The 27,410-nt window shown below is 44.7% G+C and overlaps 1 protein-coding gene across 3 annotated transcripts in view; it reads left to right on the top strand.

Moving 5' to 3' along the window:
- rab5b (RAB5B, member RAS oncogene family) overlaps positions 1 to 27,410 on the top strand; it is a 100,315-nt gene that overhangs the window by 41,017 nt on the left and 31,888 nt on the right. For 2 of the 3 annotated variants that reach the window (XM_038789025.1, XM_038789023.1), the window contains 3 exons: positions 10,889 to 11,155; positions 15,793 to 15,944; positions 16,462 to 16,584. In XM_038789025.1, the coding sequence (XP_038644953.1) occupies positions 10,996 to 11,155; positions 15,793 to 15,944; positions 16,462 to 16,584 (435 nt within the window). In that variant the 5' untranslated portion in view covers positions 10,889 to 10,995. Of the gene's footprint in view, positions 1 to 6,335; positions 6,358 to 10,888; positions 11,156 to 15,792; positions 15,945 to 16,461; positions 16,585 to 27,410 lie in introns of those variants that run through there. The other variant, XM_038789024.1, reaches the window with a different exon arrangement.

Raw genomic sequence — 27,410 nt, forward strand, 5'->3', positions numbered from 1 at the left:
CCCCACGAGGGCGAGGATGAGCCAATTCTTCGAATGAGTAGAAATGTGTGTGAACGTTTGAGGGGGGGGGGGCAGGGTTGGAAACAGGTGCGGAGGGGGGGGGAAGACAGGGTTGGAAACGGGTGTGGGGGGGGGGGGAAGACAGGGTTGGAAACGGGTGTGGAGGGGGGGGGAAGACAGGGTTGGAAACGGGTGCGGGGGAGGGGGGAGAGACAGGGTTGGAAACGGGTGCGGGGGAGAGACAGGGTTGGAACATGCAGGCTAATATTTGAGGTTTGGTGGGAGGATGGGATCGTTGTTATTGATGTGGGGATTGACATATTTGTTACTGATTATTGTTTATTGTTGGTGGGTGTAAATTTGGGAGAAAATGTGAAAAAGGAGAAAAAAAAATATTTAAAGAAAAATGTACTAAATTATCTGTTGAGCTGCTTGCAGAAAAAAACTTTTCACTGTTCCTCGGTACATGTGACAATAAAGAAATCCAATCCAATCTAACTTAAGGAAGAAACCCTAGAAATAGTAGATCCATTGGCAGTCATTTTCCAAAACTCTTTGGACTCTAAATGCTTCCTTCAAAAAGGGAGGTAGAGAGGGGACTGGGAACTATAGACCAGTGAGGCTAATGTCAGTAGTAGGGAACTTTCTTGAGTCCATTATCAAGGATTTCATACCACAGCATTGGGAATGTATAATCAGACAAAGTCAGCATGGATTTACAGAAGGGAAATCAAAATCATGCTTGGCAAATTACTGGAATTGTTTGAATATGTAACTACTGGAGTTGACCGGGGATACCCAGCAGGATGTGATTTATTTTGACTTTCAGAAGGCTTTCGACAAGGTCTCACATGACAGTTATTGTGTAAAGTTAAAGTGCGTGGGATTGTGGGTAGTATCTTGAGATGGGTAGAAAGCTGGTTAGCAGACAGGAAGCAAATGGTTGGACTAAATAGGTCTTTTTTCGATTGGCAGGCAGTGACTAGTGGGGTACCGCAGGGATCTGTGCTAGGACCCCAACTGTTCACAATATATATTAATGATTTGGACGAGGGAACTAAATGTACTATCTCCAAATTTGCAGATGATACAAAGTTGGGGGGGGGGGATGGGAAATGAACTGAGAGGAATATGCAGAGGTGTTTCAGTGGGCTTTGGACAGGCTGAGTGAGTGGGCATATACCTGGCAGATGCAAAATAATGTGGATAAATGTGAGGTTATCCACTTGGTTGCCAAAATAGGAAGGAAGATTGTTATTTGAATGGGTAAATTGAGAGGCAAAAATCATAAATCGTACCATTTTTACCTCCTAAACCTGATTATTCCAATTTTATCCTGGCTGGGGTACCGGCTTTTTTTTAAATTTCAAAAAATAATAAATTTAGAGTACCCAATTCTCTCTTTTTCCCCAATTAAGAGGAAATTTAACGTGGCCAATCACCCACCCTGAACATCGTTTTGGGATTATGGGGTGAGATCCACGCAGACACGAGGAGAATATGCAAACTCCACACGGACAGTGACCTGGGGTCAGGATCGCCGCCGTGAGGTTGCAGTGCTAACTATTGCAGCCCGTGGAGGCACCGGCTTTCAACCTCCATAAGCTTGAACTGGACCAAAACCTTGCTGCCCATAATAATCTTAATCAGTGTCACACGTAGGCTTATGTTAACACTGCAGTGAAGTTACTGTGAAAATCCCCTAGTCGCTACCAGCAGTGGCGTGATATTTGAGCAGAACCCGATGATGGGTGGCACGATAGTACAGTGGTTAGCACTACTATCATTACGGTGCCTGTTTGGGTACAAGGAGGGAAAACTCAGGATGCCCAAATGTTGCACGTTTTACTGTGGTTGTAAAACGCGTTTATTGGAGTGTATTAACACGCCTCCGTATTCGACGTGTGCTTAACACTACTAGGCTCTGTTGTATGTAATTATTCAGCTCTGGGAGTCGCCAGTTGCCGTATAGACAACGTCACAAGTATTCCAAGGTCAAGTTCAAAGTAATAAAGACGATACACCGATTAGTAAGGTTCAAACGATCAATATTTATTATACAGTTATAATAAATACTCATGCACACACTAAGAGACTAAGCTATAACTAAACTTAAGTGAACAGAATACTTATCTAACAGGAACAGGCAAGGTCAGAGAACGAGGCCTTCGTCCTGGTCTTGTACTGCAGCCTTCAGCAAGCGTTCTGGTACTGGGGCTCTAGTGGGCTTGGATCGCGTAGCGAGCGTTGAACTTACAGTTTCGGCGGCTGGTGCTCAACGGCTGGAGTCAGGATGCAAGATGTCAGTCAGGGCCGGAGCACGGGTTTAACAGACCGGGCTCTGTGGGGAATTTGCCTTTATACCCCTCTCTAATGTCCTTGCCCCCTTCTAGGCGGGCTCTACCTTTCGGTACCGATTGGAGCGTTTCCAAACGGTTACCTTCGAAATCCTCCAATGCGGGGGCTTTCCTCGATGTTGGGGGGTGGTTCCGATATTCTTTACTCTGGTGCCATCCTGTCTGCGCAACCAATTAAGTGTTACATTGAGATGGAAATGTTGCCATTGTTTGTGCCTGGATCTGGGCTGCCTCATCAGAATGCTAAGCGCTTTGCCATTAACACCTTTGGCTTGGAGATCTTGCACCTGGCCAGAAACTGGTTTGCTGCTTGCAAAATGCTAATTAGTTGAGAGCAGACTGTCTGTTCTCACTAAACAGGCTTTTCCTTCTGTCTTCCATTTTACTTTGGCTCAGTGTCCATTTTGCGTGGCCAGCATGGCTACACAATTCACCTAAGAAGCATGTTGTTCTGGGCTTGTAGAAGGAAACTGGAGTACCCGGAGGAAAGCCACGCGGTCACGGGGAGAACGAGGAGACACCGCACAGACAGTGATCCAAGCAGGGAATCAAACCCGTGTCCATGATGCTGAGAAGCAACAGTGCTAACCACTGTACTATCGTGCCACCCATCATCGGGTTCTGCTCAAACATGACGCCTCTGCTGCTTGAACCTGCGTTAGTTAGGTCCCAACCTGGCAATGTGTTGATTTTAAAATTCTTGCCCTTGATTGCTCCTCAAATTCTAGCCTCTTGTGTTTTCCTGCTCTTAATCACTCCAGCCTTCGGCTGCCTGAGCTCTAGAATTTCTTCCTTAAACATCACTGCCACTGTACCTCACTCAGCTGCTTTATGAAGCTCCTCAGTTCCTACCTCTTTGATCACGTGTTTATATCATCTGGCCTAAAATCCTGATATGGATTTGGACCAAATTAAAACTGGAAGGTTTTACTGTGTTATAAGCACTATTTAAATGCACGTTGTGCTAATTTCACCCAAATTCCCCAGACTTATTTTATTTCTTATTGTTGAGATGGCAGCTGACCCGTAGTCCGACATTAGTTCGGAGGGATCATTTTAAGACAGTTTTCAAGTATTTCCTATTGTACTTTTAAAAGTTAAAAATAATATTAATTTGCTTAAAATTGGGTGTGGCTCGGTGACACAGTGGTTAGCACTGTTGCTTCTCAGCATCATGGACACGGGTTTGATCCCGGCTCTGGGTCACTGTCCGTGTGGAGTTTGTACATTCTCCCCGTGTTTGCGTGGGTTTCGCCCCACAACCCAAAGATGTGCAGGTTAGGTGGATTGGCCACACTAAATTAGAAAAAATAAATTGGGTACTCTAAATTGATTTTTAAAAAATAATGTGCTTAAAGTGGGAAGATCTACTTGATCAGTGCTGAGGTACTTGAAACTTCAGCTGGATTGCTGTGTCAACACAATCAACTCGTGATTGGTTTGTGCGTGTGTGTGTATTTTAAATTGGCATGTTTCAATTTCTCCATGAAAAGCTAAAGGTAAGCAGTTTTATGAACTAGAACTGTAAACTTACATTGACATGTATCTACCCTATAATAAGCTATTTAATAGTGTGTATAGTAAGCAATATATGTGTAAGCATCTAATAGTGCAGGCGCTCCTTTTAAACACAAAATTACAACCGGATTTGTTTTCAGGAAGCCATGTAACATTTTTGCAGATTTCTAAGTAACAGAAATGGTACCGGTTAGCTACAGAACGATTGCCTGATAGAGCGAGAACATTGTGAGGAGTGGATGGATACAGCACGCTTTAATTGTTTGAAATAAACACTGCTGTTCAGAAGAACATTCTGACCATAGAACTTGCTGTTGCAGTACCCCATGAATGTTGAAGTAATCTATAAATAAATCATGTGAAATGTAAACGGAATCACTTGCAGAATGTGCAAAATGCTGCTTGTTCAGAATGTTGTGAATAAATGAAAAATATTTATCTTAAGAAACCTATGTCACCGAGGCTGATTCATATCAATCACCTTTTAATTAGATCACGAGTATGAGTAGACTTTTGGGTAGGAAGTTATCCAAAAACATATTTAGAAACCATTTCAATCCAAGTTGAGCCATTTTTGTTTCAACTGATATTAGCATATCAGTTTTCTGTTTCTGAATTGCAAGTAAATTCCAAATCATATTTCACCAATTGGAGGGTATGTTTTACTTTTATTATTGTTTGTTCATTATATTTGCTATATGGTCACAGTCATTTTTGTCCATCCCTAATTACCCTAGGAAGGTGAGGGCTGTGGGGCATCAACTTTAACTGCTTTGGTGATTGTAGTGATCAACTCCCACCATAGTTGATTTCTCAAATTCTGGTCAACAATTACATAAGTCCAATTTAGATGGTATGTGACTCACTGGAAAATTCGGAGCTTCTGCTGTTTCCATGATATTGCTGCTCTTGCTCTTTTTAGTGTTAACGGTTGCAGCACAATGTAAATGTAACATTGGTGGGTTTCTGCTATGTCCTGTAGATTGGGTGTGTCAAGTGATACCCTGGGACTTGCCCAAACTCAGCAAAGTTTTAGTATTGATCCCTCCTTGAGAAAATTCACAGTTAATAATTCTTAACGTCAGTCTTACTTTGAATACATGGCATTCTTTCCCCAAGCGAAAACACATGTATCTATAGAACAAAAACAAATTAAACTGACTTGGGGGTCAACAATTGTTATTCCAGTAAAACATTTGATACTTCTGTAAGCTAAAGTCAAATAAAGGCCAGATGTTGCTAAAAAACAATAACAGCTTCTAAACTGCACACATTATTATCAATGTGAAAATCAACCAGTGACTTATGATGATAAAAATATACCCTGTGAATTTTGAATCGCTACAAGTTACTGACTGATTTGTATTGCTCTACCATTGAGTTTGCAAAGACAGCAGCTTGCCATTAATATTTATGAAGTTCCTGGATTTAGCCATTAATTACCCATGAAACTTGCAATAGGAAGTTTTATCTAATAATAATGTAAATATTCTTTTTTAACAATGTCATCAACCTCCTTTGAGCAGAAAATGAACAGTATGTCTAATGTTCTAATTAAATGTGCGAATTCTCATTCCTTTAAGTTGTGAATTGTTGATTTTTCAAAATGTTAATTTTTTAAAATCCCACTCTTTGTTCTCTCTCCTCCCTCTGTACTTGGTTCTCATTGATTTAACCCACTTGAAGTCCCCTCCTTCTCAGCCATTCCTGTCTATTTCTCAGTAATAAACCTCATTGGATATATAGATTAACTGTTTGGCCTATCAAGGCAGAAACACCCTTTTGCTCTTGCTGTGCTGTTATCAGCTTGCACTTCCAGCAGCTTTTTGGCCAAAACATTCATGCTGAAGAAACAAGCCTAATTAACCGGACATGCAGGAGCTGGCCAGCTCCAGCAAATTTTGGGCCAATGATTCATATACAATGTAATTATGCAGCTTATTAACTTGAAGGCAGAAAAGGGGCATTTGTTTCACCTGTTCTTGTTTGCTTTGTGATTTGTATATTCAGTTTCTCTTTTTCTAAAATGCTGATAAATATTACCCTGTACTTCCATACTGAATGCTTGCTAAACTTTAACAGGAAATTGTGGACTTTCATATTGTGCATTTTTGCAGAAGAACTGGTTACGTCAGTGCTAATGTTAGACTTGTTGGGACACAAGTGGAAACATGTGAAGTTCATTGCAGTTGGGCTATTCTTGTTGCAATTGGCAAATTCCCTATGTGAGAGGAGCTTTTTTCTGTTCAACATTAGGGCATTAGTTGAAATGATGAATAAGTGATTCTGGTCAAAAACAGAAAATGCTGGATAATCTCGGCAGATCTGACAGCATCTGTGAAGAGAAAAGGGAGCTAACATTTTGAGTCTGGATGACTTTGTCAAAGTGATTCTGGTCATCTCCTTGATCTCCACCAATGCTGCCACCCAAAGCATTGGAAGTGAATCCTGCAGTCTTTATTTCTTCTTCTCCCTTGTTCAGGTAAGATAGATGTCTGGCAAAGCCAAATGGATTGGCAGGTGAGGCTTGGGTTTAAATCAGACCACTCATCAATGCTTAAGTGCAATCCAGCTATTACTAAGCTAGTAACTGACAGGAAGCTTTGGAAAAAGTAATACGCCGAGAAGTGAAATTCATAGAATTATAGAATCTACAGTGCAGAAGAAGGCCATTCGGCCCATTGAGTCTGCACCAGCCATTGGATAGCTCACTCCTCCACCCTATCCCTGTAACCCAGTAACCCCACCTAACCCTTTTGGACACTCAGGGCAATTTCACATGGCCAGTTCACCTGTACATCTTTGGACTGTGGGAGGAAACTGGAGCACCCGGAGGAAACCCATGCAGACACGGGGAGAGCATGCAGACTCCACATAGATCGTGACCCAAGCCGGGAATCAAACCTGGGACCCTGGAGTTGTGAAGCGACTATGCTAACCACTGTGCTACTTTGCCGCCCCCGGTGGATTTGATAATCTAGTGCCTTATTCGACAAATCAGATTTGAAATTTAATATGAATGTTCATTAATTGGTGTTTAAATGTTAAAGTAATTTAGGACAGCATGATGTAAATGTTTGCAATTCATTCTTTTTTTAAATAAATTTTTTATTCTCCATTTTCGCATTTTCCTCCAAAATTTACACCCCACCCACAAAGGGTAAACGGTAACAAATACAAAATCAATCCCCTTAACAATAACAACAATGATCCCATCCTCCCACTACCGCAAACAACGGCCCACCTGTCAATATATGCATCCAATAAAACAAACCCTCCCACGGTGGAAACAAAAAGCAAAGGAAAAATAGAAAAAAGGAGCCCGGGACCGCTCATAGTCACCATAGAGTCCCGTCCCCCCCCCCCCCCCAAACCCCACCACGCACACTCAACGCCGTCCAACCTCTGAAAGAGTGCCGTACATGATGCCCAAGAGTTGTTAAACCCCCCCTGCGCCGCCCCACTCCTTCCCAACTCCTCCCGTCCACTACCTCTTGTAAAACTCCTTCCCCCAACCTCTGTTCCTTCCCCTCCAACTTTCCACCCCGGCTAGACCACTCGGACCCTGATCTGCCAGGCTCCAATAGCCGCAGTCCCTCCCCCCCACCTCACTCCCGTTCACTGGCTGGCATAGACCGGCCAGCGTGGAGGCCCCCGCCTGGGTCCCTTTCCCCCTTGCCCGACCCTAGGAAAGCCCAAAAATCCCCCTTTTAGCACACAAACCCCCCATATCCACCTACACTCCAAAGAGCCCTCACTTCGAGTGAAAGTCCCATCACTTCCCATGTCCAAATATATACAACATTGGCTCCTGTAGCCCATACACCCGCACGCAGTGAAACAGACAAACAAAAAAAAAGAAAATACAGTCAAGAGGTTACATCGGCATATGGTCATTTCTCAATTTCTCAGTTCTGCCACAGTCCTTCTGCCTTCGCAAACTCCTCCGCTGTTCCAAAATAGAAGTCCTTGAACTTGTAAGTCACCCTCAGCTTCGCTGGATATACAATGCCGCACTGCATCTTGCTAATGTACAGTGCCCTCTTCACCCGGTTGAAAGCAGCCCGCCTCCTCGCCAGCTCCACCGTAAAGTCCTGGTATACACGTATACCAGCTCCAGCCCACTGCACCACGTGCTTCTGCTTGGCCCAGCACAGGACTTTCTCCTTCACACTGTACCTACGGAAGCACAGAGTCACTACCCTTGGCGGCTCACTCGCCTTTGGTACAGGCCTCCACGAATGATGAGCCCGATCCAGTTCATATCGGGAGGGATCCTCCCCCTCCCCCAATAGTTCCGCCAGCATCGCAGCAAAATACTCAGTCGGCCTCAGCCCTTCAACTCCTTTGGGCAGCCCCACAATCCTCAAATTCTGTCGCCTGGACCTGTTTTCCAGGTCTTCCATTTTTCCTCACAGATCCATATTAATCTCCATAACCTTCCGCATCTCCTTCCCCATCGACGCAAGTTGATCACCATGCTGCAATAATGTCTCCTCCACTTCCTTCAGGGCCTCCCCTTACTCCCACATCTCCGCCACGGCACTCGCCACCGCCGTTGTCACCGGGGAAATCGCCTCCTTCACCAGCTCACTCAAAACCTCCCTCATCTCCTTCCTCATTGTCTCCATGTATTTTGTAAACTGCCTTTCGAATTCCGCAGCCATCACGTTAGTTATTTCTTCAGCCGTAAGCAATGTGGCCTCCCCTGATGCTCCAGCCTCCATTTTCCTTGGTGACCCCGCGGTGACCTTTCCACTCTCCGACGAACTTTCAGCTGTTTTCACAGCCTTTTCTTACTGGACCTCGACATATCCCTTCCCTGTACTTTCTCCTGGCCTTCACTGCCCCTAGGACCGGGCGTCAATCCCCGACAATGCCGTTCCCGAACAGGAGCCCTCCAACACGCGGCTGCCTCCCGCCCGCCGTCACTGGAAGTCAGCTGTCACTGCTTCTTCAATGGCCTTGGTGAGATCTTTTCACAGTTGTTCCCTCTGCTGCTGGAATTCAGCTTTCATAAAGGCCCTCAAGTCAGCTTGAGGCCTTTAAGCTCGCCCTCCCCCCGCCTGCATGCTGGAAGAGGCTGTTGTCTCTGCTGTAGCTTCAGCCAAATCTTTCACTGTTTCTGCGGGTCTGGTAACCAAGAAACATACCATTCCTGGGGGAAAGTACTCCTCCAACATTCACCTACGCCTTCTCGTCAAAATTCCACCCCGTATTGCTTAAAAAAGAGCTCTTACCTTTGACCTTGGGCAGGAGCTGCCTTTTGTGTGACCACTTACTCCATGGTGCATATGGAGCCCACGTTTGCAATTCATTCTTGGCAGCAATTTGTACGGGATGCATTAAATTTGAATAATTCCACCATATATTTTTGGTTCAAATCAAATTATAAGTAATCACAGAATTGTTAACAGTGCAGGAGGAGGCTATTTGGTCTATCATGTCTGCACCAGCTCTCGAAACGAGCATTATGACTGAGCGCCTTCTCCAGTCTTTTTTTAATACTCCTGCACATTGTTTCTATTCCTGTACATTGTTTAGCTCACTGGGCTAAATCGCTGGCTTTTAAAGCAGGCCAGCAGCATGGTTCGATTCCCGTACCAGCCTCCCCGGACAGGTGCCGGAATGTGGCGACTAGGGGCTTTTCACAGTAACTTCATTGAAGCCTACTCGTGACAATAAGCGATTTTCATTTCATTTCATTTCATTGTTTCTATTCAAGTAATCATCCATTAATCTCTTGAATTCCTCGTTTGAACCTGCCTCCAGCATATTCCCAAGCAGTGCATTCCAGACCCAAACCACCCGTGTGAAAAACTTTCCAATCACATCACGTGCTTTCGAAAATCACTTTAAATCTGTGCTCCCGTTGTTATTGATCTTTTTACGTACAGGAAGAATTTCTCCCCATCTACTCTGTCTCATCTCCCTTATGATTTTGAACTACTCTATCAAATCTTAGCAAAAAATCATGCTGTTATTTCCTTGTATCATGTACTTTGTTTTTGAGATATTTGTGGTTGTTCCTTCAACTAAATTAAGTTGTGACTAGGTTTTTGAAATATATGTAGCAGCTATACTTGGGTTTAATTATGATATTGCACTCATTAATTTTCGTTAAATGGAGTGAAAGATTTGCGAGACCCAGTGGATAGGTTGAATTGGCTTTTTAGACTACTTCAGTTGAAGGGCAAACAAAGATTTTACTGCAAACTTTTTGTTTAATGATGAAAGCAGTATGTATTGCCAGTACTTAAAAATGTATTACATTATAGGTTTCATATACACTGCAGCTATAACTTCTGTGTAACACAAATTCACTTCACTTCACACCAGAAGTTACAATGGTTGGGATTCTCCGGCTGCGTTCGTCCGGCGACCGGAGAATCCTGCCCAAGGTCAGTGGATTTTTCCATTCTACGCGGCTCGCCCATAGCGTTCTTGCGGCGGGTGGGGCGGGGAAATCCAATCCAATGTTAATCCAGAGACATGTCCTAACTTGACTCTGGATTCCCAGTAATAATAATAATTTTATAAGTGTCACAAGTAGTTTTACAGTAACTGCAGTGTTAATGTGAAAATCCCCCAGTCGCCACACTACGGGGCGACTGAGGGAGAATTCAGAATGTCTAATTCACCTAATAAGTACGTCTTTCGGGACTTGTGCGAGGAAACCAGAGCACCCGGAGGAAACCCATGCAGACATGGGAAGAACGTGCAGACTCTGCACAAAAAGTGACCCAAGCCAGGAATCGAAGCCGAGTCCGTGGCGCTGTGAAGCATCAGTGCTAACCACTGTGCTACCCTACAACTTTAACATCGATGTGAAGTAAAAGTACTTGTGCTGATGCTACAATTATGATATAATTACAACCTTGAGGAGGGGCTTCTCAGCAATGCATTGTATTCTGGGTGACTATTACCTGTTTATCTACAGGACTGTTGAGTGGGCTTCAAAGTACTGATTTGCTGCAGTAAATCAACCTTACCGTGCACCTTTATTTTTACAGTTGAAAAGTGGTCACTCAACAACAACATCGTAAAGGTCACCACTTCATGGTTGTGCAACTAAAACATCATTGAAACTGGACCACTGAACTTACAAGCATCAGTGATCATGGCAAGCAGAGGAGCTTCTCGGCCAAATGGTCTAGGCCAGACAAAAATCTGTCAGTTCAAACTGGTTCTACTAGGAGATATGGCAGTGGGGAAATCAAGTTTAGTCTTGCGTTTTGTCAAAGGCCAGTTTGATGAATTCCAAGAGACAACAATTGGTGGTAAGTGTTCTTTTGAACTATGCAGTATTTGGTGTAAGTCAGTTACACCTATTTAAGGTGTACCTTTCCCTTTGCATACCATGTAGTTCTGTTCTGATCAGATCTGAGATTGGAGAACCGGTTAGCAAAACCTCAAACTGTGCTATTCCTTCTGGAGATGTGACAGGATAGACCCACCTTCCTCTTAGTATAGGGAGAAGAGTAGAAAGTGCAACATTCATGGAGTAGCGCAGAAACACAGATTTATAACTTTAGACTAAAGTAATGTTTCTGGTAGTTTCGGTACTTTGTTAATGTTTTTATAATGATATAATAATCTTTGTTGTCACAAGTAGGCTTGCATTAACACTGCAATGAAGTTACTATTAAAAGCCCCTTAGTCGCCACAATCCGGCGCCTGTTTGGGTACATAGAGGGAGAATTCAGAATACCCAAATTACCTAACAGCATGTCTTTCAGGACTTGTGGGAGGAAACCGAAGCACCCGGAGGAAACCCACACAGACACGGGGAGAACGTGCAGACTCTGCACAGACAGTGACCCAAACCAGGAATCAAACCTGGGACTCTGCCGCTGTGAAGCAACAATGTTAACCACTGTGCCACTGTGCTGCCCTTATAGAACTTAAAAACATACAAAAAGCATGGAAAAGATTGCCTTGCCCATGAAACTATGGTCCCTCTATGCATTGATCCTCCAATCAAAAAAGCTCCAAACCCTTTAGCCGTGCTTTAAATTTCTTTGTACCATGTTCTTCTGTAAATGCAGCAAAATACTTGTGGCCTGATTTATGATGTTGCTGATTGGTCCAAATTAATAACATGATAGGACAGTGCCAGTTAGATTCCAATCTTGTTATAAACCAATCATGGCCGAAAAAAATTAAAGCAAAAGGAGCCATGTTAGAATTTTTACTTCAAAATAAAGGAATAAAGCCTGAACAAAAGTGGCAAATGTTAGGACTGCACTGAAATGTATTGCAGAAAATAAAAGCTCATGGTGTATGGGATAACATATAGGAATGGGTTGAACATTACATTGCTGGCTAACAGGAAATAGAGTTGGCATAAATGGGTATTTTTCTGGTTGGCAGATTGTGACAAGTGGTGTGCCACAGGATCTGTGCTGGGGCCTCCACTTTTTACAATTTATATAAATGTTTTGGATGAAGGTACTGAAGTTGCTAAATCTGTTGACGACACAAAGATAAGTAGGAAAGTAAATTGTGAAGAGGACATAAGGAGGCTACAAATGGACAATGGGGTAGGTGAGTGGGTAAAAATCTGGAGTATATTGTGGAAAAATGTGAAATTGTCCATTTTGACAGGAAAAATAAAAAATAAGCTTATTAGATAAATGGTGAGAGATTGCAGAGCCCTGAGGTGCAGAGGGATCTGGATGTCCATGTGCATGAATCACAAAAGGCACATGTACAGCAAGAAATTAGAAAAGCTAATAGAATATTATAGTTGATTGTCTGGGGAATTCATTCCAAAAGTAAGGGAAGGTTATGCTTCAGATATGCAGGGCATTAGTGAGACTACATCTGGGGTATTGTGTACAATATTGGTATTCTGAGACAGGAAAAGAAGCAGTTAAGTAAGGTTCACTGGACTAATGCCAGGAATGAGCAAGTTGTCATATGAGAAAAGGGTTGAGAAGTTAGGCTTGGATCCACTACAGTTAAGAAGAATGGGAGCAACTTGATCAAAATCTTTAAGATCCTGAGGGTTATTGACAAGATGGATATGGAAGGATGTTTCCTCTTGTCGAAGAATCTAGAACGAGGGGGACGTCACTGTTTAAAAGTAAGGGGTCGAGATGAGAATTCTTTTCTCTTGAGGGGCATGACTCTCTGGAACTTTCTTCCCCAAAGGGCAGTGGAAGCAGATAGATTCTTGATAACAAGGGGGTGAAAGGTTATTGGAAGTAGGCAGGAATGTGGGGTTGTGGTTACTATGAGATCAACCATAATCTTTTGAATGGAAGAGCAAAAAAAAACAAAGAACAAAGAAAAGTACAGCACAGGAGTGGCCTACTCTTAATTCATATGCTCGTATGTTGGTAAATTCCAGCTGAATTCCCAGCTTTACTTATTTTTAATTATTAGGATTTGAGTATTGGAATAGGGATGTTTTACTGCAACTGTATAGGGTGTTGGTTAGGCCACACCTGGAGTATTGTGTGCATTTTTTGTGTCCTTATTGGAAGAAAGAAGTTCCTGCTGTCGAGGGAGTGCAGCTAAGGTTTACCAGGCTGACTACTGGGATAGTGGGACTTTCATATGAGGAGAGACTAAATTGGTTAAGATTGTATTCATTGGAGTTTAGAAGAGTGAGAGGGGATCTCGTAGAAACTTATAAAATTTTAACATTCTTAGATTGACTGAATGTTTGAAATTTAATTTGAAAACACCCAATCATGATGATGTGCATATATGAAGAATTGGATTTGCATTTCCCATTTGTGTTTTGGATTTGTGCAATAAAGGTGTAAAGCTATGCTTCAGATTGGTGGGCATTTTTCCTTTGAAATGAAAATACCAATTTTACTGCCAAAATACAGATTTTTAGTATCTGGAATACTGATTTCTGTTGGGAAAGGTTGGCAGCTGTGGATTAGAGTAGGAGAAGAAAGGTTTGGAAGCAGAGGGAGTGATGAGGGAGAGAGCATGTTCTCTTTTGATGATCGTGCTGACTGCCACCCAATAGCAATAGTGGTGTTGCTGTTGTGTCAGAGGTGCTGTGGCAACATTTACATACATGTTGTGGTCTGGAGCTGTGGATAGTGATGGTACAGGCTCCAATTTATTTCCTCTGGGTACTCCGGTTTCCTCCCACAGTCCAAAGATGTGTAGGTTAGGTAGATTGGCCATGTTAAATTGCCCCTTAGTGTACAAAAGATTAGATGGGGTTACTGGGTTGCAGGGATAGGATGGGGGTGTGGGCTTAAGTAGGGTGCTCTTTCCAAGGGCTGGTGCAGACTTGATGGGCCAAATGGCCTCCTTCTGAACTGTAAGTCCTATGATTCGACTAGACTAAGTTACATTGTTCTTGACTGTAGGATATGCACTGGTGAGCATGTTTGGGAGAAGAGGGAAAATCTTTACTAATGCTAATGACATTGGAACGGAAACATTCTGTGATTATGTACGGGACTTAAATTAAGATGCTGGAGCTGTGGTTACTTTTGCTGGTGGTTGAATGTCAAAAACAGTGAAAATGCTAAATTGTTTCCATGGAAGAGCTCTGTCTCTTCAAGATATTGAGGTTTAACAACTGTGTCCCTTTTTCCAAACAAACCCATTTGGCAAAGGAATTTCAACTAAATACAGTTTATAATATAAAACTAGAACTCTTCAGAAGGAGGGTGAGAGGAAGGGGTTGAATAATTACAAAAAAGGAGTAGACGAATTGATAAAGGAAATGGTGATGATGTGGAAGATAGTGGAAAAATTGGAGTCTTTCCGAGAGTACCCATCTGTTTTGGGTCTTGCAACAGTTGCAACTTGCTATGGGGCTCAAAGCTGTAACCTTCTGGTTAACAGGCTACTAGCACTGTCACCTGAGCCAAGCTCAGATGAAAGAGATGATCTGCATTGAATACATGACAAAGTAGATTAGAAAATTCATCTTTTGGGAGATTGTGTTTCAACTGGGACGCATCCTCAAAATCCTAGTAGTACTATGTAACATTCCATTGTGCTGCAATGTTTTTTGTTTCTGGTGCATAATTGATCATATGGGACTGTGACAGTATTGACCCAGAACCCCACCAAGTTGCACTGCAAAAAACATAGGTTTGCATTTGCAGCTTGACAAGGAGGAGCAACAAATACCGGGCGCGATTCTCCGCCCCCCACGACGGGTCGGAGAATAGCGGGAGGGCCTTCCCGACATTTTTCCCGCCTCCCCCCCCCCCCCGCCCAACTCCCGACACGAATCGCTGCCGCCGTTTTTTTACGGCCGGCAGCGATTCACAGCTGATAGATGGGCCGAAGTCCCAGCCCTTTACGCTGTTTTTACGAACGGCAAACACACCTGGTCTGGCCGTTCGTAAAAACGGCGGGAACAACTCGCTTTTTATAACCATGGCACCGATTGGCACGGCAGTACCACGGCCGTGCCAAGGGTACCATGGGCCCGCGATCGGTGGGCACCGATCGCGGGCAGCGGGCCCGATGCCCGCGCACTATTTCTCCTTCCGCCGCCCCGCAGTATCCATTCGCGGGGCGGCTGAGGGGCATCCCGGCCCGCGCATGCGCGGGTTTCGCGCAAATGCGCGATGACGTCATCCGCGCATGCGCGGGTTGGAGTCTTCCAATCCGCGCATGCGCGGCTGACGTCATATGACGCGTCAGCCGGCGCTAACTCCGGCAAGCGGGCTTAACGAAATTCGTTAAGCCCGTGATGTCGGAGCTTACGGCGTCGGGCTGCTAGCCCCGACCGGGGACCAGAATCGGTTCCCGGTCGGGAAGGGGCGCGCTGGCGTCAAACCCGCCCGGGTTTGACGCCAGCCTTACGATTTCTCCCATTTTGGGAGAATCGCGCCCACCATTTTTGAGCCCAGTAAACAAGCTCTAAGGAACATTTGTTTGATTGCATAAAATTCATCAATTTTTTGCTTTTATTTCACAGCTGCTTTTCTTGCTCAGTCCGTCTGTCTGGATGACACAACAGTGAAATTTGAGATTTGGGATACTGCTGGTCAGGAACGTTACCACAGTTTAGCACCAATGTATTACAGGGGGGCCCAAGCTGCCATTGTGGTTTTTGATATCACAAAACAGGTAACAGTACTTATTGCAATTTAACCCCAAATGTTTCCTGGAAGGATTTGTGATGTTTCAGAGTTTTTAAATATATACTGTCAGAACTCGGGGAGTTTCAGATCTACCAAGTAACAGGAATTAACCGTTCCTATTTAAATGTAAAAATATCACATATCAAAGCTAAGATTTGGCATTCCAGTCATATTAAAGTGCTTAAGTGGGTGGATACGTGGGTTTGAGTAGGGTGATCATTGCACGGCACAACATCGAGGGCTGAAGGGCCTGTTCTGTGCTGTACTGTTCTATGTTCTAAGTAAAAAGGGACTGTGAAAATTCATAGGTAACAAAGGAGTAGCATTGTCGATTAAGAATAAAACATAAAATGCTAGAAAACTCATCAGGCCTGGTAGTATCTGTGAAGAGAGAAAAGTTTCAAGCCGAATATGACCTTTCTTCGGAACTTCGGTTCTATACTGAGAGATATTTTTACTAAATAAATAGCATTTATTCATTTGCATTTTTTTGTTTTGTTTAGGAAACATTTGATAGAGCAAAAGCATGGGTAAAAGAGCTACAGAGACAAGCCAGTCCTAATATAGTGATAGCCTTGGCTGGCAACAAAGCTGATCTGGCAGATAAACGAATGGTGGAGTATGAGGTAATGATTAATAACAATGTTCATTTATACAGCACCCCTTGCATAAAATGTCACAGGTTCTTTATGTGGAGAGACAAACATTCTGCTGGAGACGAGAAAGGTTTCTGGGTAGTGGGGTTTGAGCACCTTGAAATTCAGTACCTGGGGAGCCAGTAAATCTGAACAGAGGTCATGGATGGGTGTGTGGATTTTTTGGTGAGAGGATGCAAACTACACAGATTTAGATGAAAGGTGGAGAACAGGAACCTGGCAAGGATAATGTTGGCGTTATCAATCCTGGTGAGCTTTGTTTTATCATTTTTGCAACATTTTGGCTAAAGAAGTTGGGGGAGGTGTTGTAATTACCTTTATTAGTGCCACAGGGAGGCTTACATTAACACTGCACTGAAGTTACTGTGAAAATCCCCTAGTCACCACACTCCAGCACCTGTTTGGGTCCACTGAGGGAGAATTCAGAATGTCCAAATCACCTAACAGCACGTCTTTCGAGACTTGTGGGAGGAAACCAGAGCACCCGGAGGAAACCCACGCAGACACTGGGAGAATGTGCATACTCCGCACAGACAGTGACCCAAACCGGGAATCGAAGCCGGATCCCTGGCACTGTGAAGCAACTGTACTAACCACTGTGCTACCATGCCGCCCCATGATAGAGCATCATGGAGTGCTTTACCTGCTTAAGTTTCCTTTGTATATGTAAATAATGTATTGTCACTATTCATTATATAGTTTTGAAAAGTAAAATGACAATGTACAGAGATTTTGCTGGTTTAAAAAAAAAGGCATTTTTCTGTCAGATTTTTACCTTCCACTCACCAGGGCAGTTCACAAGAATAATAAATCGGGGAAACAACAAATGTATACTATATGACGATGCAAGCATGATGCTGAACGAGGTTACATCAAAGATATCATGTGAGATAATGGCTACCCTGTTAGTCAGATCATTCGCACTGTATATTGCGCAGACCCACGGATGGGCCTAAGGCTGTCACTTTCGGCCCTGAAAAGTGCCCCATCTACCTTGGGTCTCCCTGGAAGCAAGGTGTCTTAAAGATTTTTGCAACAGGTGTAGCTCCCTGATTGATGCTGCTACTATGCAGGAGCAACACGAGTGGTATTCACCACTAACAGGATGCTACTGTCAAGCCACAAAGACATTATTCCTGAGACACAAGTGAGTAATGTGATAGCATGGTAGCACAATGTTTAGCACTGTTGCTTCACAGCGCCAGGGACGCAGCTTTGATTCCCAGCTTGGGTCACTGTCTGTGCAGAGTCTGCACATTCTCCCCGTGTCTGCGTGGGTTTTCCTCCGGGTGCTTTCGTTCCCTTGTTAGGTGAATTGGATATTCTGAATTCTCCCTTGTGTACCTGAACAGGTGCCGTAGTATGGCAATTAGGGGGCTTTCACAGTAACTTCATTGCAGTGTTAGTGTAAGCCTACTTGTGACACTAATAAAGATTATTATTATATGAATTTCAGTGCCAGTGTAATACTAGGTACTGTAGTAGGTTGTATGTCCCTAAAAGTCTTTTTTTCAGCAATAAATATCTGTACTACCAAATGACTATTTATAAGAATATATCTTCAAAATAGGTAGATCCAATGTAGACTACCTATCCACATCTTTCACTTCAGTAAATTTCATTTATTGCTGAGGCTACAGTAGGTTACATTGCTTCAAATTACATTTGCAATAGTAGCCTGGAGTCAAAAGCTTTCAGATGGCAGGAACTTATATCCTGGGACTTTTCCTCAGGGAAAGATTTAGATCAGGAGCTCAAAGAGAACACTGACAAGTTGTCCACTGTGCAAGGCGTGGCTGAATGCTTTTTTGATTGCACTGATGGAAGACTACTTGATTCCTGTAATATAACGAAGGTGACCGAGTCCTCTAGAAATCAAATTGAGAGAGAGATTCCCCCCCGATAGTAAACATTAATGAAGCTACCACCAGATTTTTGATGTTTCCATCAGTGACAAAGAGCCTCAGTACTTAAAGTCTTTCCCATCGTTCCTCTCTTGTGATATTAGAAATTTACAATCCAGCGGCAACTGATGTGTACAGAAATCTTCCTTCAAAATTAAGATTGTAGAGCATGCTACTCCTGTGTAATACCATTTGGAGTAATCAATGTCTTGTAATTTAGCAACTGTTGAGTCAGCACACATTACACATTACTAATGATGACATTCACACATTTTATTCTCTTTATGTGCCACTACCAGCACCCTTTTTATCCTTAATCATGCCTATTTACGTTCCTCTTCTGTCCTCGACATTGTTGTCTGTCTCCACCTATTGGTGGCCCCTATCCAGCTGCCCCCCTCTCCCCGCAGTATCAATCTGACTCCATTTCCAGTTATCTCTAGCTTTGACAGAGTCATCCAGACTCAAAACATTAGCTCCCTTTTCTCTCCACAGCTGCGAGGCCTGGATAGAGTGGATGTGGAGAAGTTGTTTCCACTTGTAGGAAAAATCTAGAGGCAGAGCACACAATCTCAGGGACGATCCTTAAAAACAGAAATGAGAAGGAGTTTCTTCAGCCAGAGGGTGGTGAATCTATTGCCGCAGAAGGCTGTGGAGACCAAATCACAGAATGTCTTTAAGACGGAGATAAATAGGTTCTTGATTAATAAAGGGATCAGGGGTTCTGAGGACAGGGCAGGAGAATGGGGATGAGAAAATTATCAGCCATGATTGACTCGATAGGCCGAGTGGCCTAATTCTGCTCCAATTGGCTTATGATCTTATGTTGTCAGACCTGCTGAGATTAATTGTCCAGTATTTTCAGTTTTTGTTTCAGATCCCAGCATCCGCAGTAATTTACTTTTACACTAATGATGATGATGTATATGATCTTAAATTATTTCACTGCTAAAAAATCGTGACCCTTTTTGGTTGGGGAAAAAAATATTGATTATCGGATGTCCAGAACCATAGTTCAAACTACAGAAGTTTGACATTTATATTGTCACTGCAGCTAGGCCTAGAACTTTGTAAATTCAAGACTTCTACGTGAGAGTTTAATTGCACAATGCACATAAAATATGAAAATGAAAAAGATGAAGACATTTGTGAATGATACTTAGGCTAGGCATATAACTTTTGAATTTAGTCTTAAAGGATCTCATCCAGAAAGCTTGTTGGTGAAAGATAGAACTGAAGCTGATAAGACCATAAGACTTAGGAGCAGAAGTAGGCCATTCAGCCCATCAAGTCTGCTCTGCCATTCAATGAAATTATGACTGATCTTATGTGATACTCCTCAACTCCACTTTCCTGCCGCATCCCCGTAACCCTTGATTTCCTTACTGATTAAAAATATGTCTATCTCAACCGTGAACCTACTTAATGACCCAACCTCTGTAGCTCTCTGCGGGAACGAATTCCACAGATTCACAACCCGCAGAGGGAAGAAATTCCTCCTCCTCTCTGACTTGAATGGGTGACCCATTAATCTTTATATAATTTTATTTATCTACAGAGCTATATATTACAAGCATACATTTCCTAATCCAATAACCAATCTTTGTCTATTTGTAAGGGCTGAAGTGAATCAACAGTTAATGCCCACCCTTTGCTGGGCAATCAGGGGGATGAAGGCCACCACATTAGCTCCCTTCCCCTCCTGCAGCCCCAGCAGCTCCAAGACTCCAACATGCGCCACCAAGGAGCATGCTGATACATCAAACTCCACTATCTCCGACAGGTCCTTGAACACCTATTCCCAAAAGCCCTCCAGTTTCTCTCGCCCCCAGAACATATGGGCATGGTTCACCGGACCGCACCCACACTTCCCACAGCGATCCGCCACCCCAGGGAAGAACCCCCTCATCCAGGCTCATGCCATACATACCCAAAGCGCCACCTTGAATGGAATGAGACTCCCTTTCGCACATGAGAATGTCGCATTAACCCGGCACAATATCTCACTCTATATCTCCCACCTCATTCGGTCAACAGTTCTTCCCACCTGCCCTTGATCTTTTCTACTGACACCGTCTCTTTCTTTCCCAACCACCCATAAATCACTCAAATTCTCTCTCTCTTTCTCTCTCACTCCCCCTCTTCCTCCTCCTCCTCCGCCACCACCACCACCACTACCAAATTTACACGCAACAATAAAAAATAATCAGTAACGAATGTAATGTCAATCCCCATACCAATAACCGTTAACACATACAGTCCCCCTCCCCCCAACCCTCCCAGCCCCGAACCCCGTTAATGTTCGATGTGATCCAATTCTCATAGCGAATAACGACCATAAATTGTAGAACCCCTCCATCCTTCCCCTCAGTTCAAATTTGAGATTGTCAAGCGTTAAGAATTCCAGTAAGTCCCCCCACCATGCCGGGGCACAGGGTGGAGAGGTTGATCTTCACCCTAACAGGATCCGCCTTCGGGCGATCAATGAGGCGAAGGCTACAACATCTGCCTCCGCACTCGTTTCCAACCCTTGCTGGTCCGACACCCCGAATATGGCCTCCCGAGGGCCCAGGTCCAGTTTCACGTGCAGTACTTTAGAGATTACCCTAAAAACATCCTTCCAGTAATCCTCCAGCTTTGGACAGGGCCAAAACATATGAATGTGGTTTGCGGGGTCCCAAGCAATGTTCTCACACATCTTCTACCCCTTCAAAGAGTCGGCTCATCTTCGCCCTTGTAAGGTGTGCTCTATACACTACCTTCAGCTATATCAGCCCCAACCTCGCACACAAGGTGGAGCCGTTCACCCAGTGGAGAACCAGCACCCCTCCTCCATACCCTCTCCCAACTCTTCCTTCCCACTTTGCCTTGATCTCTTCTAGCGGCGCCTTCTCTAGTTCAGCAGGGGATTGGGAACCTGAATTCTAGCTCCAGTATACAGGAGGTTGAGAGTAGTGAGGTCATGAGTAAGGTTTCAAAGTTGCAGGAGTGTACCGGCAGGCAGGAAGGTGGTTTAAAGTGTGTCTACATCAATGCCAGGAGCATCCGGAATAAGGTGGGTGAACTTGCGGCATGGGATGGTACCTGAGACTTTGATGTTGTGGCCATTCTGGAGACATAGATAGAGCAGGGACAGGAATGGTTGTTGCGAGCAGCACGGTGGCACAGTGGATAGCATTGCTGCCTCACGGCGCCGAGGTCCCAGGTTCGATCCCGGTCCCGGGTCATTGTCCGTGTGGAGTTTGCACATTCGCCCCGTGTTTGAGTGAGTTTCACCCCCACAACCCAAAGATGTGCAGGGTAGGTGGATTGGCCATGCTAAATTGCCCCTTAATTGGAAAAAATGAATTGGGTACTTTAAATTTTTTTAAAAAGGAATGGTTGTTGTAGGTGCCGGGGTTTAGATATTTCAGTAAACTCAGGGAAGGTGATAAAAGAGGGGGAGGGGTGGCATTGTTATTCAAGGACAGTATTACGATGGCAGAAAGGATGTTCGATGAGGACTCGTCTACTGAGGTAGTGTGGGCTGAGGTTAGAAACAGGAAAGGAGAGGTCACTCTGTTAGGGGTTTTCTATAGGTCTTCGAAAAGTTCCAGAGATGTAGAGGAAAGGATTGCAAAGATGATTCTGGATAGGAGCGAAAGTAACAGGGTAGTTGTTATGGGGGACTTTAACTTTCCAAATATTGACTGGAAGCGCTATAGTTCGAGTACTTTAGATGGGTTCGTTTTTGTCCAATGTGTACAGGAGGGTTTCCTGACACAGTATGCAGATAGGCCAATGAGAGGCGAGGCCATATTGGATTTGGTACTGGGTAATGAACCAGGACAGGTGTTAGATTTGGAGGTAGGTGAGCACTTTGGTAATAGTGACCACAATTCGATTACGTTTACTTTAGCGCTGGAAAGGGATAGGTATATACCGCAGGTCGAGTTATATCTGGGGGAAAGGCAATTATGATGCGATGAGGCAAGACTTAGGATGCATCGGATGGGGAAGGAAACTGCAGGGGACGAGCACAATTGAAATGTGGAGCTTGTTCAAGGAACAGCTATTGCGTGTCCTTGATAAGTATGTACCTGTCAGGCAGGGATGAAGTGGTCGAACGAGGGAACCGTGGTTTACTAAAGTAGTTGAAACACATGTCAAGGGGAAGAAGGAGGCTTGTGTAAAGATGAGACGTGAAGGTTCAGTTAGGGCGCTCGAGAGTTACAAGTTCGCTAGGAAGGACCTAAAGAGAGAGCTAAGAAGAGCCAGGAGGGGACATGAGAAGCTTTTGGCAGGCAGGATCATGGATAACCCTAAAGCATTCTATAGAATTCAGGAATAAAAGAATGACTAGGGTAAGAGTAGGGCCAGTCAAGGACAGTAGTGGGAAGTTGTGTGTGGAGTCCGGGTAGATAGGAGAGGTGCTAAATGAATATTTTTCATCAGTATTCACACAGGAAAAAGACAATGTTGTCGAGGAGAATATTGAGGTACAGACTACTAGACTGGAAGGGTTTGAGGTTCATAAGGAGGACGTGTTAGCAATTCTGGAAAGTGTGAAAATAGATAGGTCCCCTGGGCTGGATGGGATTTATCCTTGGATTCTCTGGGAAGCTAGGGAGGAGATTGCTGAGCCGTTGATCTTTATGTCGCCATTGTCTACAGGAATAGCGCCAGAAGACTGGAGGATAGCAAATGTTGTCCCCTTGTTCAAGAAGGGGAGTAGAGACAACCCCGGTAACTATAGACCAGTGAGTCTTACTTCTGTTGTGGGCAAAGTCTTGGAAAGGTTTATAAGAGATAGGTATAATGATCTGGAAAGGAATAATTTGATTAGAGATAGTCAACACGGTTTTGTGAAGGGTACGTCGTGCCTCACAAACCTTATTGAGTTCTTTGAGAAGGTGACCAAACAGGTGGACGAGGGTAAAGCAGTTGATGTGGTGTATATGGATTTCAGTAAAGCGTTTGATAAGGTTCCCCACTGTAGGCTATTGCAGAAAATACGGAGGCATGGGATTCAGGGTGATTTAGCAGTTTGCATCAGAAATTGGCTAGCTGTAAGAAGACAGAGGGTGGTGGTTGATGGGAAATGTTCAGCCTAGAGTTCAGTTACTCGTGGTGTACCACAAGGATCTGTTTTGGGGCCACTGCTGTTTGTCATTTTTATAAATGACCTGGAGGAGGGCGTAGAAGGATGGGTGAGTAAATTTGCAGATGACACTAAAGTCGGTGGAGTTGTGGACAGTGTGGAAGGACATTACAAGTTACAGAGGGACATAGATAAGGTGCAGAGCTGGGCTGAGAGGTGGCAAATGGAATTTAATGCAGAAAAGTGTGAGGTGATTCATTTTTGAAGGGATAACAGGAAGACAGAGTATTCTGTATTGGTAAGACAGAGTACTGGGCTAATGGTAAGATTCTTGGTAGTGTGGATGAGCAGAGAGATCTCGGTGTCCATGTACATAGATCTCTGAAAGTTGCCACCCAGGTTGAGAGGGTTGTTAAGACGGCGTACGGTGTGTTAGCTTTTATTGGTAGAGGGATTGAGTTTCGGAGCGGCCCTGGTGCGGCCACATTTGGAGTATTGCGTGCAATTCTGGTCGCCGCATTATAGGAAGGATGCAGAGGAGATTTACCAGGATGTTGCCTGGTATGGCGGGAAGATGTTATGAGGAAAGGCTGAGGGACTTCAGGCTGTTTTCGTTAGAGAGAAGAAGGTTAAGAGGTGACTTAATAGAGGCATACAAGATGATCAGAGGATTAGATAGGGTGGACAGTGAGAGCCTTTTTCCTCGGATGGTGATGTCTAGCACGAGGGGACATAGCTTTAAATTCAGGGGATATAGGACAGATGTCAGAGGTAGATTCTTTACTCAGAGAGTAGTAAGGGTGTGGAATGCCCTGCCTGCAACAGTAGTGGACTCGCCAACACTAAGGGCATTCAAATGGTCATTGGATAAACATATGGATGATAAGGGAATAGTGTAGATGGGCTTTCGAGTGGTTTCACAGGTCGCCGCAACATTGAGGGCCGAAGGGCCTGTACTGCGCTGTAATGTTCTATGTTCTCCTCCTCCAAAATAGCCCCCTTAAACCTTCTACTCCAGTCCTCCTGTCGTCAGCACCTCCTCCAGCAATGTAGAAGCCAGCTCTACTGGAAAACTCTGTATCTCCTTTCTGGCAAAGTCTCGAACCTGCATGTTCCTAAATATTTCTCCCTTCTCCAGCCCATACTTTACTCCCAGCTCCTTCAATCCCGCCAAACGACCCCGAAGAAATAAATCTTTTAGCATCCTAATTCCTTTCTCCTCCCATCTCCGAAAATTTAGTGCTGTCGAAACTGCCTCCAAATTCTCAACGAAGCTATTACTACCGGACTCCCTGAGTATCACCCCAGGGCCGTCTGGAGCGGCGCTGTCGCTAGCACATTCAATCCCGACCCCCTACCCAAACTCCCCTCCTTTCTGACCCATTGGGAGTCAATCCCTCTGAAATAGCTCCGTACTTTCTCCACATTCACCGCCCAGTAATAATACATCAGGTTCGGTAGACCCAAACCCCTACCTGCCTTCCTCTCTGTAGGTAGCACTTTCGTAATCCTAGCCACTTTCCCATCCCATATGAATGAGGTTATCATCCCTTCAATCTCTCTAAAAAATGCCTTTGGCAGGAAAATTGGCAGGCATTGAAAAATAAACAGCACATTCATTTTAACCACCTGTACCCGACCTCCCCCCCCCCCCCCCCCCCCCCCCCAATCTCGAGCAACCTGCAGCCCCAGGTACGGGGCGGGTACCATAGCCCTTAAACTCAACTCCCTACAGGAGTCCGCCTCATTCCGACACACCCCCCCCCCTCTGCCCACCATTGTCTCACCTTCTCCACATTAGCTGCCCAGTAGGAGTGCAGCAGATTTGGAAGCTCTAACCTCATTTGCCTTTTCCTCTGCAAAAGAGTCCTGCTAACCCTCGGTGCTTTGATTGTCCACACAAACTCGAATGAATCCATCTACCTTTTCAAAAAAAATGGCTTTGAGAGGAAAATTGGCAGAGACTGATAGATAAACTGGAACCAGGCAACATATTCATGTTAACAGCACCCTCCCTGCGACACTGGCAAGGGTGGCTGATCTCCTCAGATCCCCTTTAATCCCCTCCACCATATAATCATAGAATTTACAGTGCAGAAGGAGGCTGTTTGGCCCATCGAGTCTGCACTAGCCCTTGGAAAGAGCACCCTAACTAAGCTCACACCTCCACCCCATCTCAAGTAACCCCACCTAACCTTTTTGCACACAAAGGGCAATTTAGCATGGCTAGTCCACCTAACCTACACACCTTTGGATTGTGGGATGAAACCGGAGCACCCTGCGGAAACCCACGCAGACACTGGGGGAACAGCAGACTCTGCACAGACAGTGATCCAAGCCGGGAATCGACCCTGGAGCTGTGAAGCAACTGTGCTAACCACTGTGCTACGTGCCACCCCATTAAGTTTCACCTGTGCATAGTTACCCAATCATGCGTCACCTGAATCCACAAATATCAGAACCTAATCTTAGTCACCCTAAATAGCAAAGCCCCAAGATTCATACTCCTCCCCAAGTCATTCACCGGGAAGACTTCACTCTTTCCCACATTCAATTTGTACCCAGAGAAGGCCCCGAATTACTCCAACAAGTTCAGAATTCTTCCTATGCTCTTCAACGGGTCCGCCACATATAGCAACAAGTTGCCGGCATACAACACCTATGCTCCTTAACCCCTCCGCGCAATCCCACGCCACTCCCCGTATGCCTGGCGTGCAGTCGCCAAAGACTCTTTATCACCAGTGCAAACAACAGTGGTGACAAAGGGCACGCCTGCCTTGTTTCCCTCTGCAGCCGAAAGGACTTTGAATCCACGGCATTCTTTTGTATACTCACCATGGGGGATGCGTAGAGTAGCGTACCCAGGCCACAAATGTTCTCCCAATCTTAAACCTCCGCAAGGCTTCAAACAAGTACTGCCACTCAACTCAGCCAAAGGCCTTCTCTGCATCCATTGACACTATCACTTCTGGCACCCTGCTCCCTGATGGGTTCGTGACCACGTAGCCTCCAAATGTTGCTCGACAGCTGCCACGTCACAAGCCTATCTGATCTTCTGATATCACCTCCAGCAAGATCTCTCTAATCGCCTTGCCAGCAACTTGACCCATATTTTCACGTCTGTATTTGGCAAAGAAATGGGCCTGTATGATCCGCAATCCAATGGATCCTTGTCTTTCTTGGGAATCAATGTACCCGACAACTCCCGCCTCTCCAGTGCCTCCTTAAACATAGGGGGTGTGGGGCCAATTCCCCCACACACACAGGGTCTTCGAGTCGAACCCCAAGTGGAAAGTTTACCCAACCCTCTACTCGGTCACATCTGGTCCTTTACCCATATATGCATTTCCCACGGGAAATCTACATCTGTCGTTAGACTTTTTAAATGCGAGAATACCTTTGACCTTTTAACCAGCCCATTTAGCCCTCGGATATCCTACGTTACCACCCTCACCGGGGGCTTCCGCCCCACCCCCTCTGCTAACGCCTGCCATCATCCCCTAATATACAGTCCACCCGCCTGCTGTCCAAACCACGGGCCCACACAAAATGGCCGCACCCTCCATCTTTCTCTCTGTCTTTCTTGAATAAAACTGCGCCCCCAATCCAATCCCCTTTCCTCTGCCCTCTGGCTACCCACCGCAGCCCCCACCCCCACATTTCATCCGTTTACTAGCATACCACGCTAGCGTGGTGGCCCCTATCTCGCGCGCCCCACTCCTGCTAAAATATCCCTGGTAGGCCAAACAAACAGCCCCCTTAGCACTAAATAGTGCACATAAAAGAAAGCATCACACTTGCATACAAGAATC

This window comes from Scyliorhinus canicula, chromosome 2, assembly GCF_902713615.1.
Source record: "Scyliorhinus canicula chromosome 2, sScyCan1.1, whole genome shotgun sequence".
Classification (NCBI taxonomy): domain Eukaryota; kingdom Metazoa; phylum Chordata; class Chondrichthyes; order Carcharhiniformes; family Scyliorhinidae; genus Scyliorhinus; species Scyliorhinus canicula.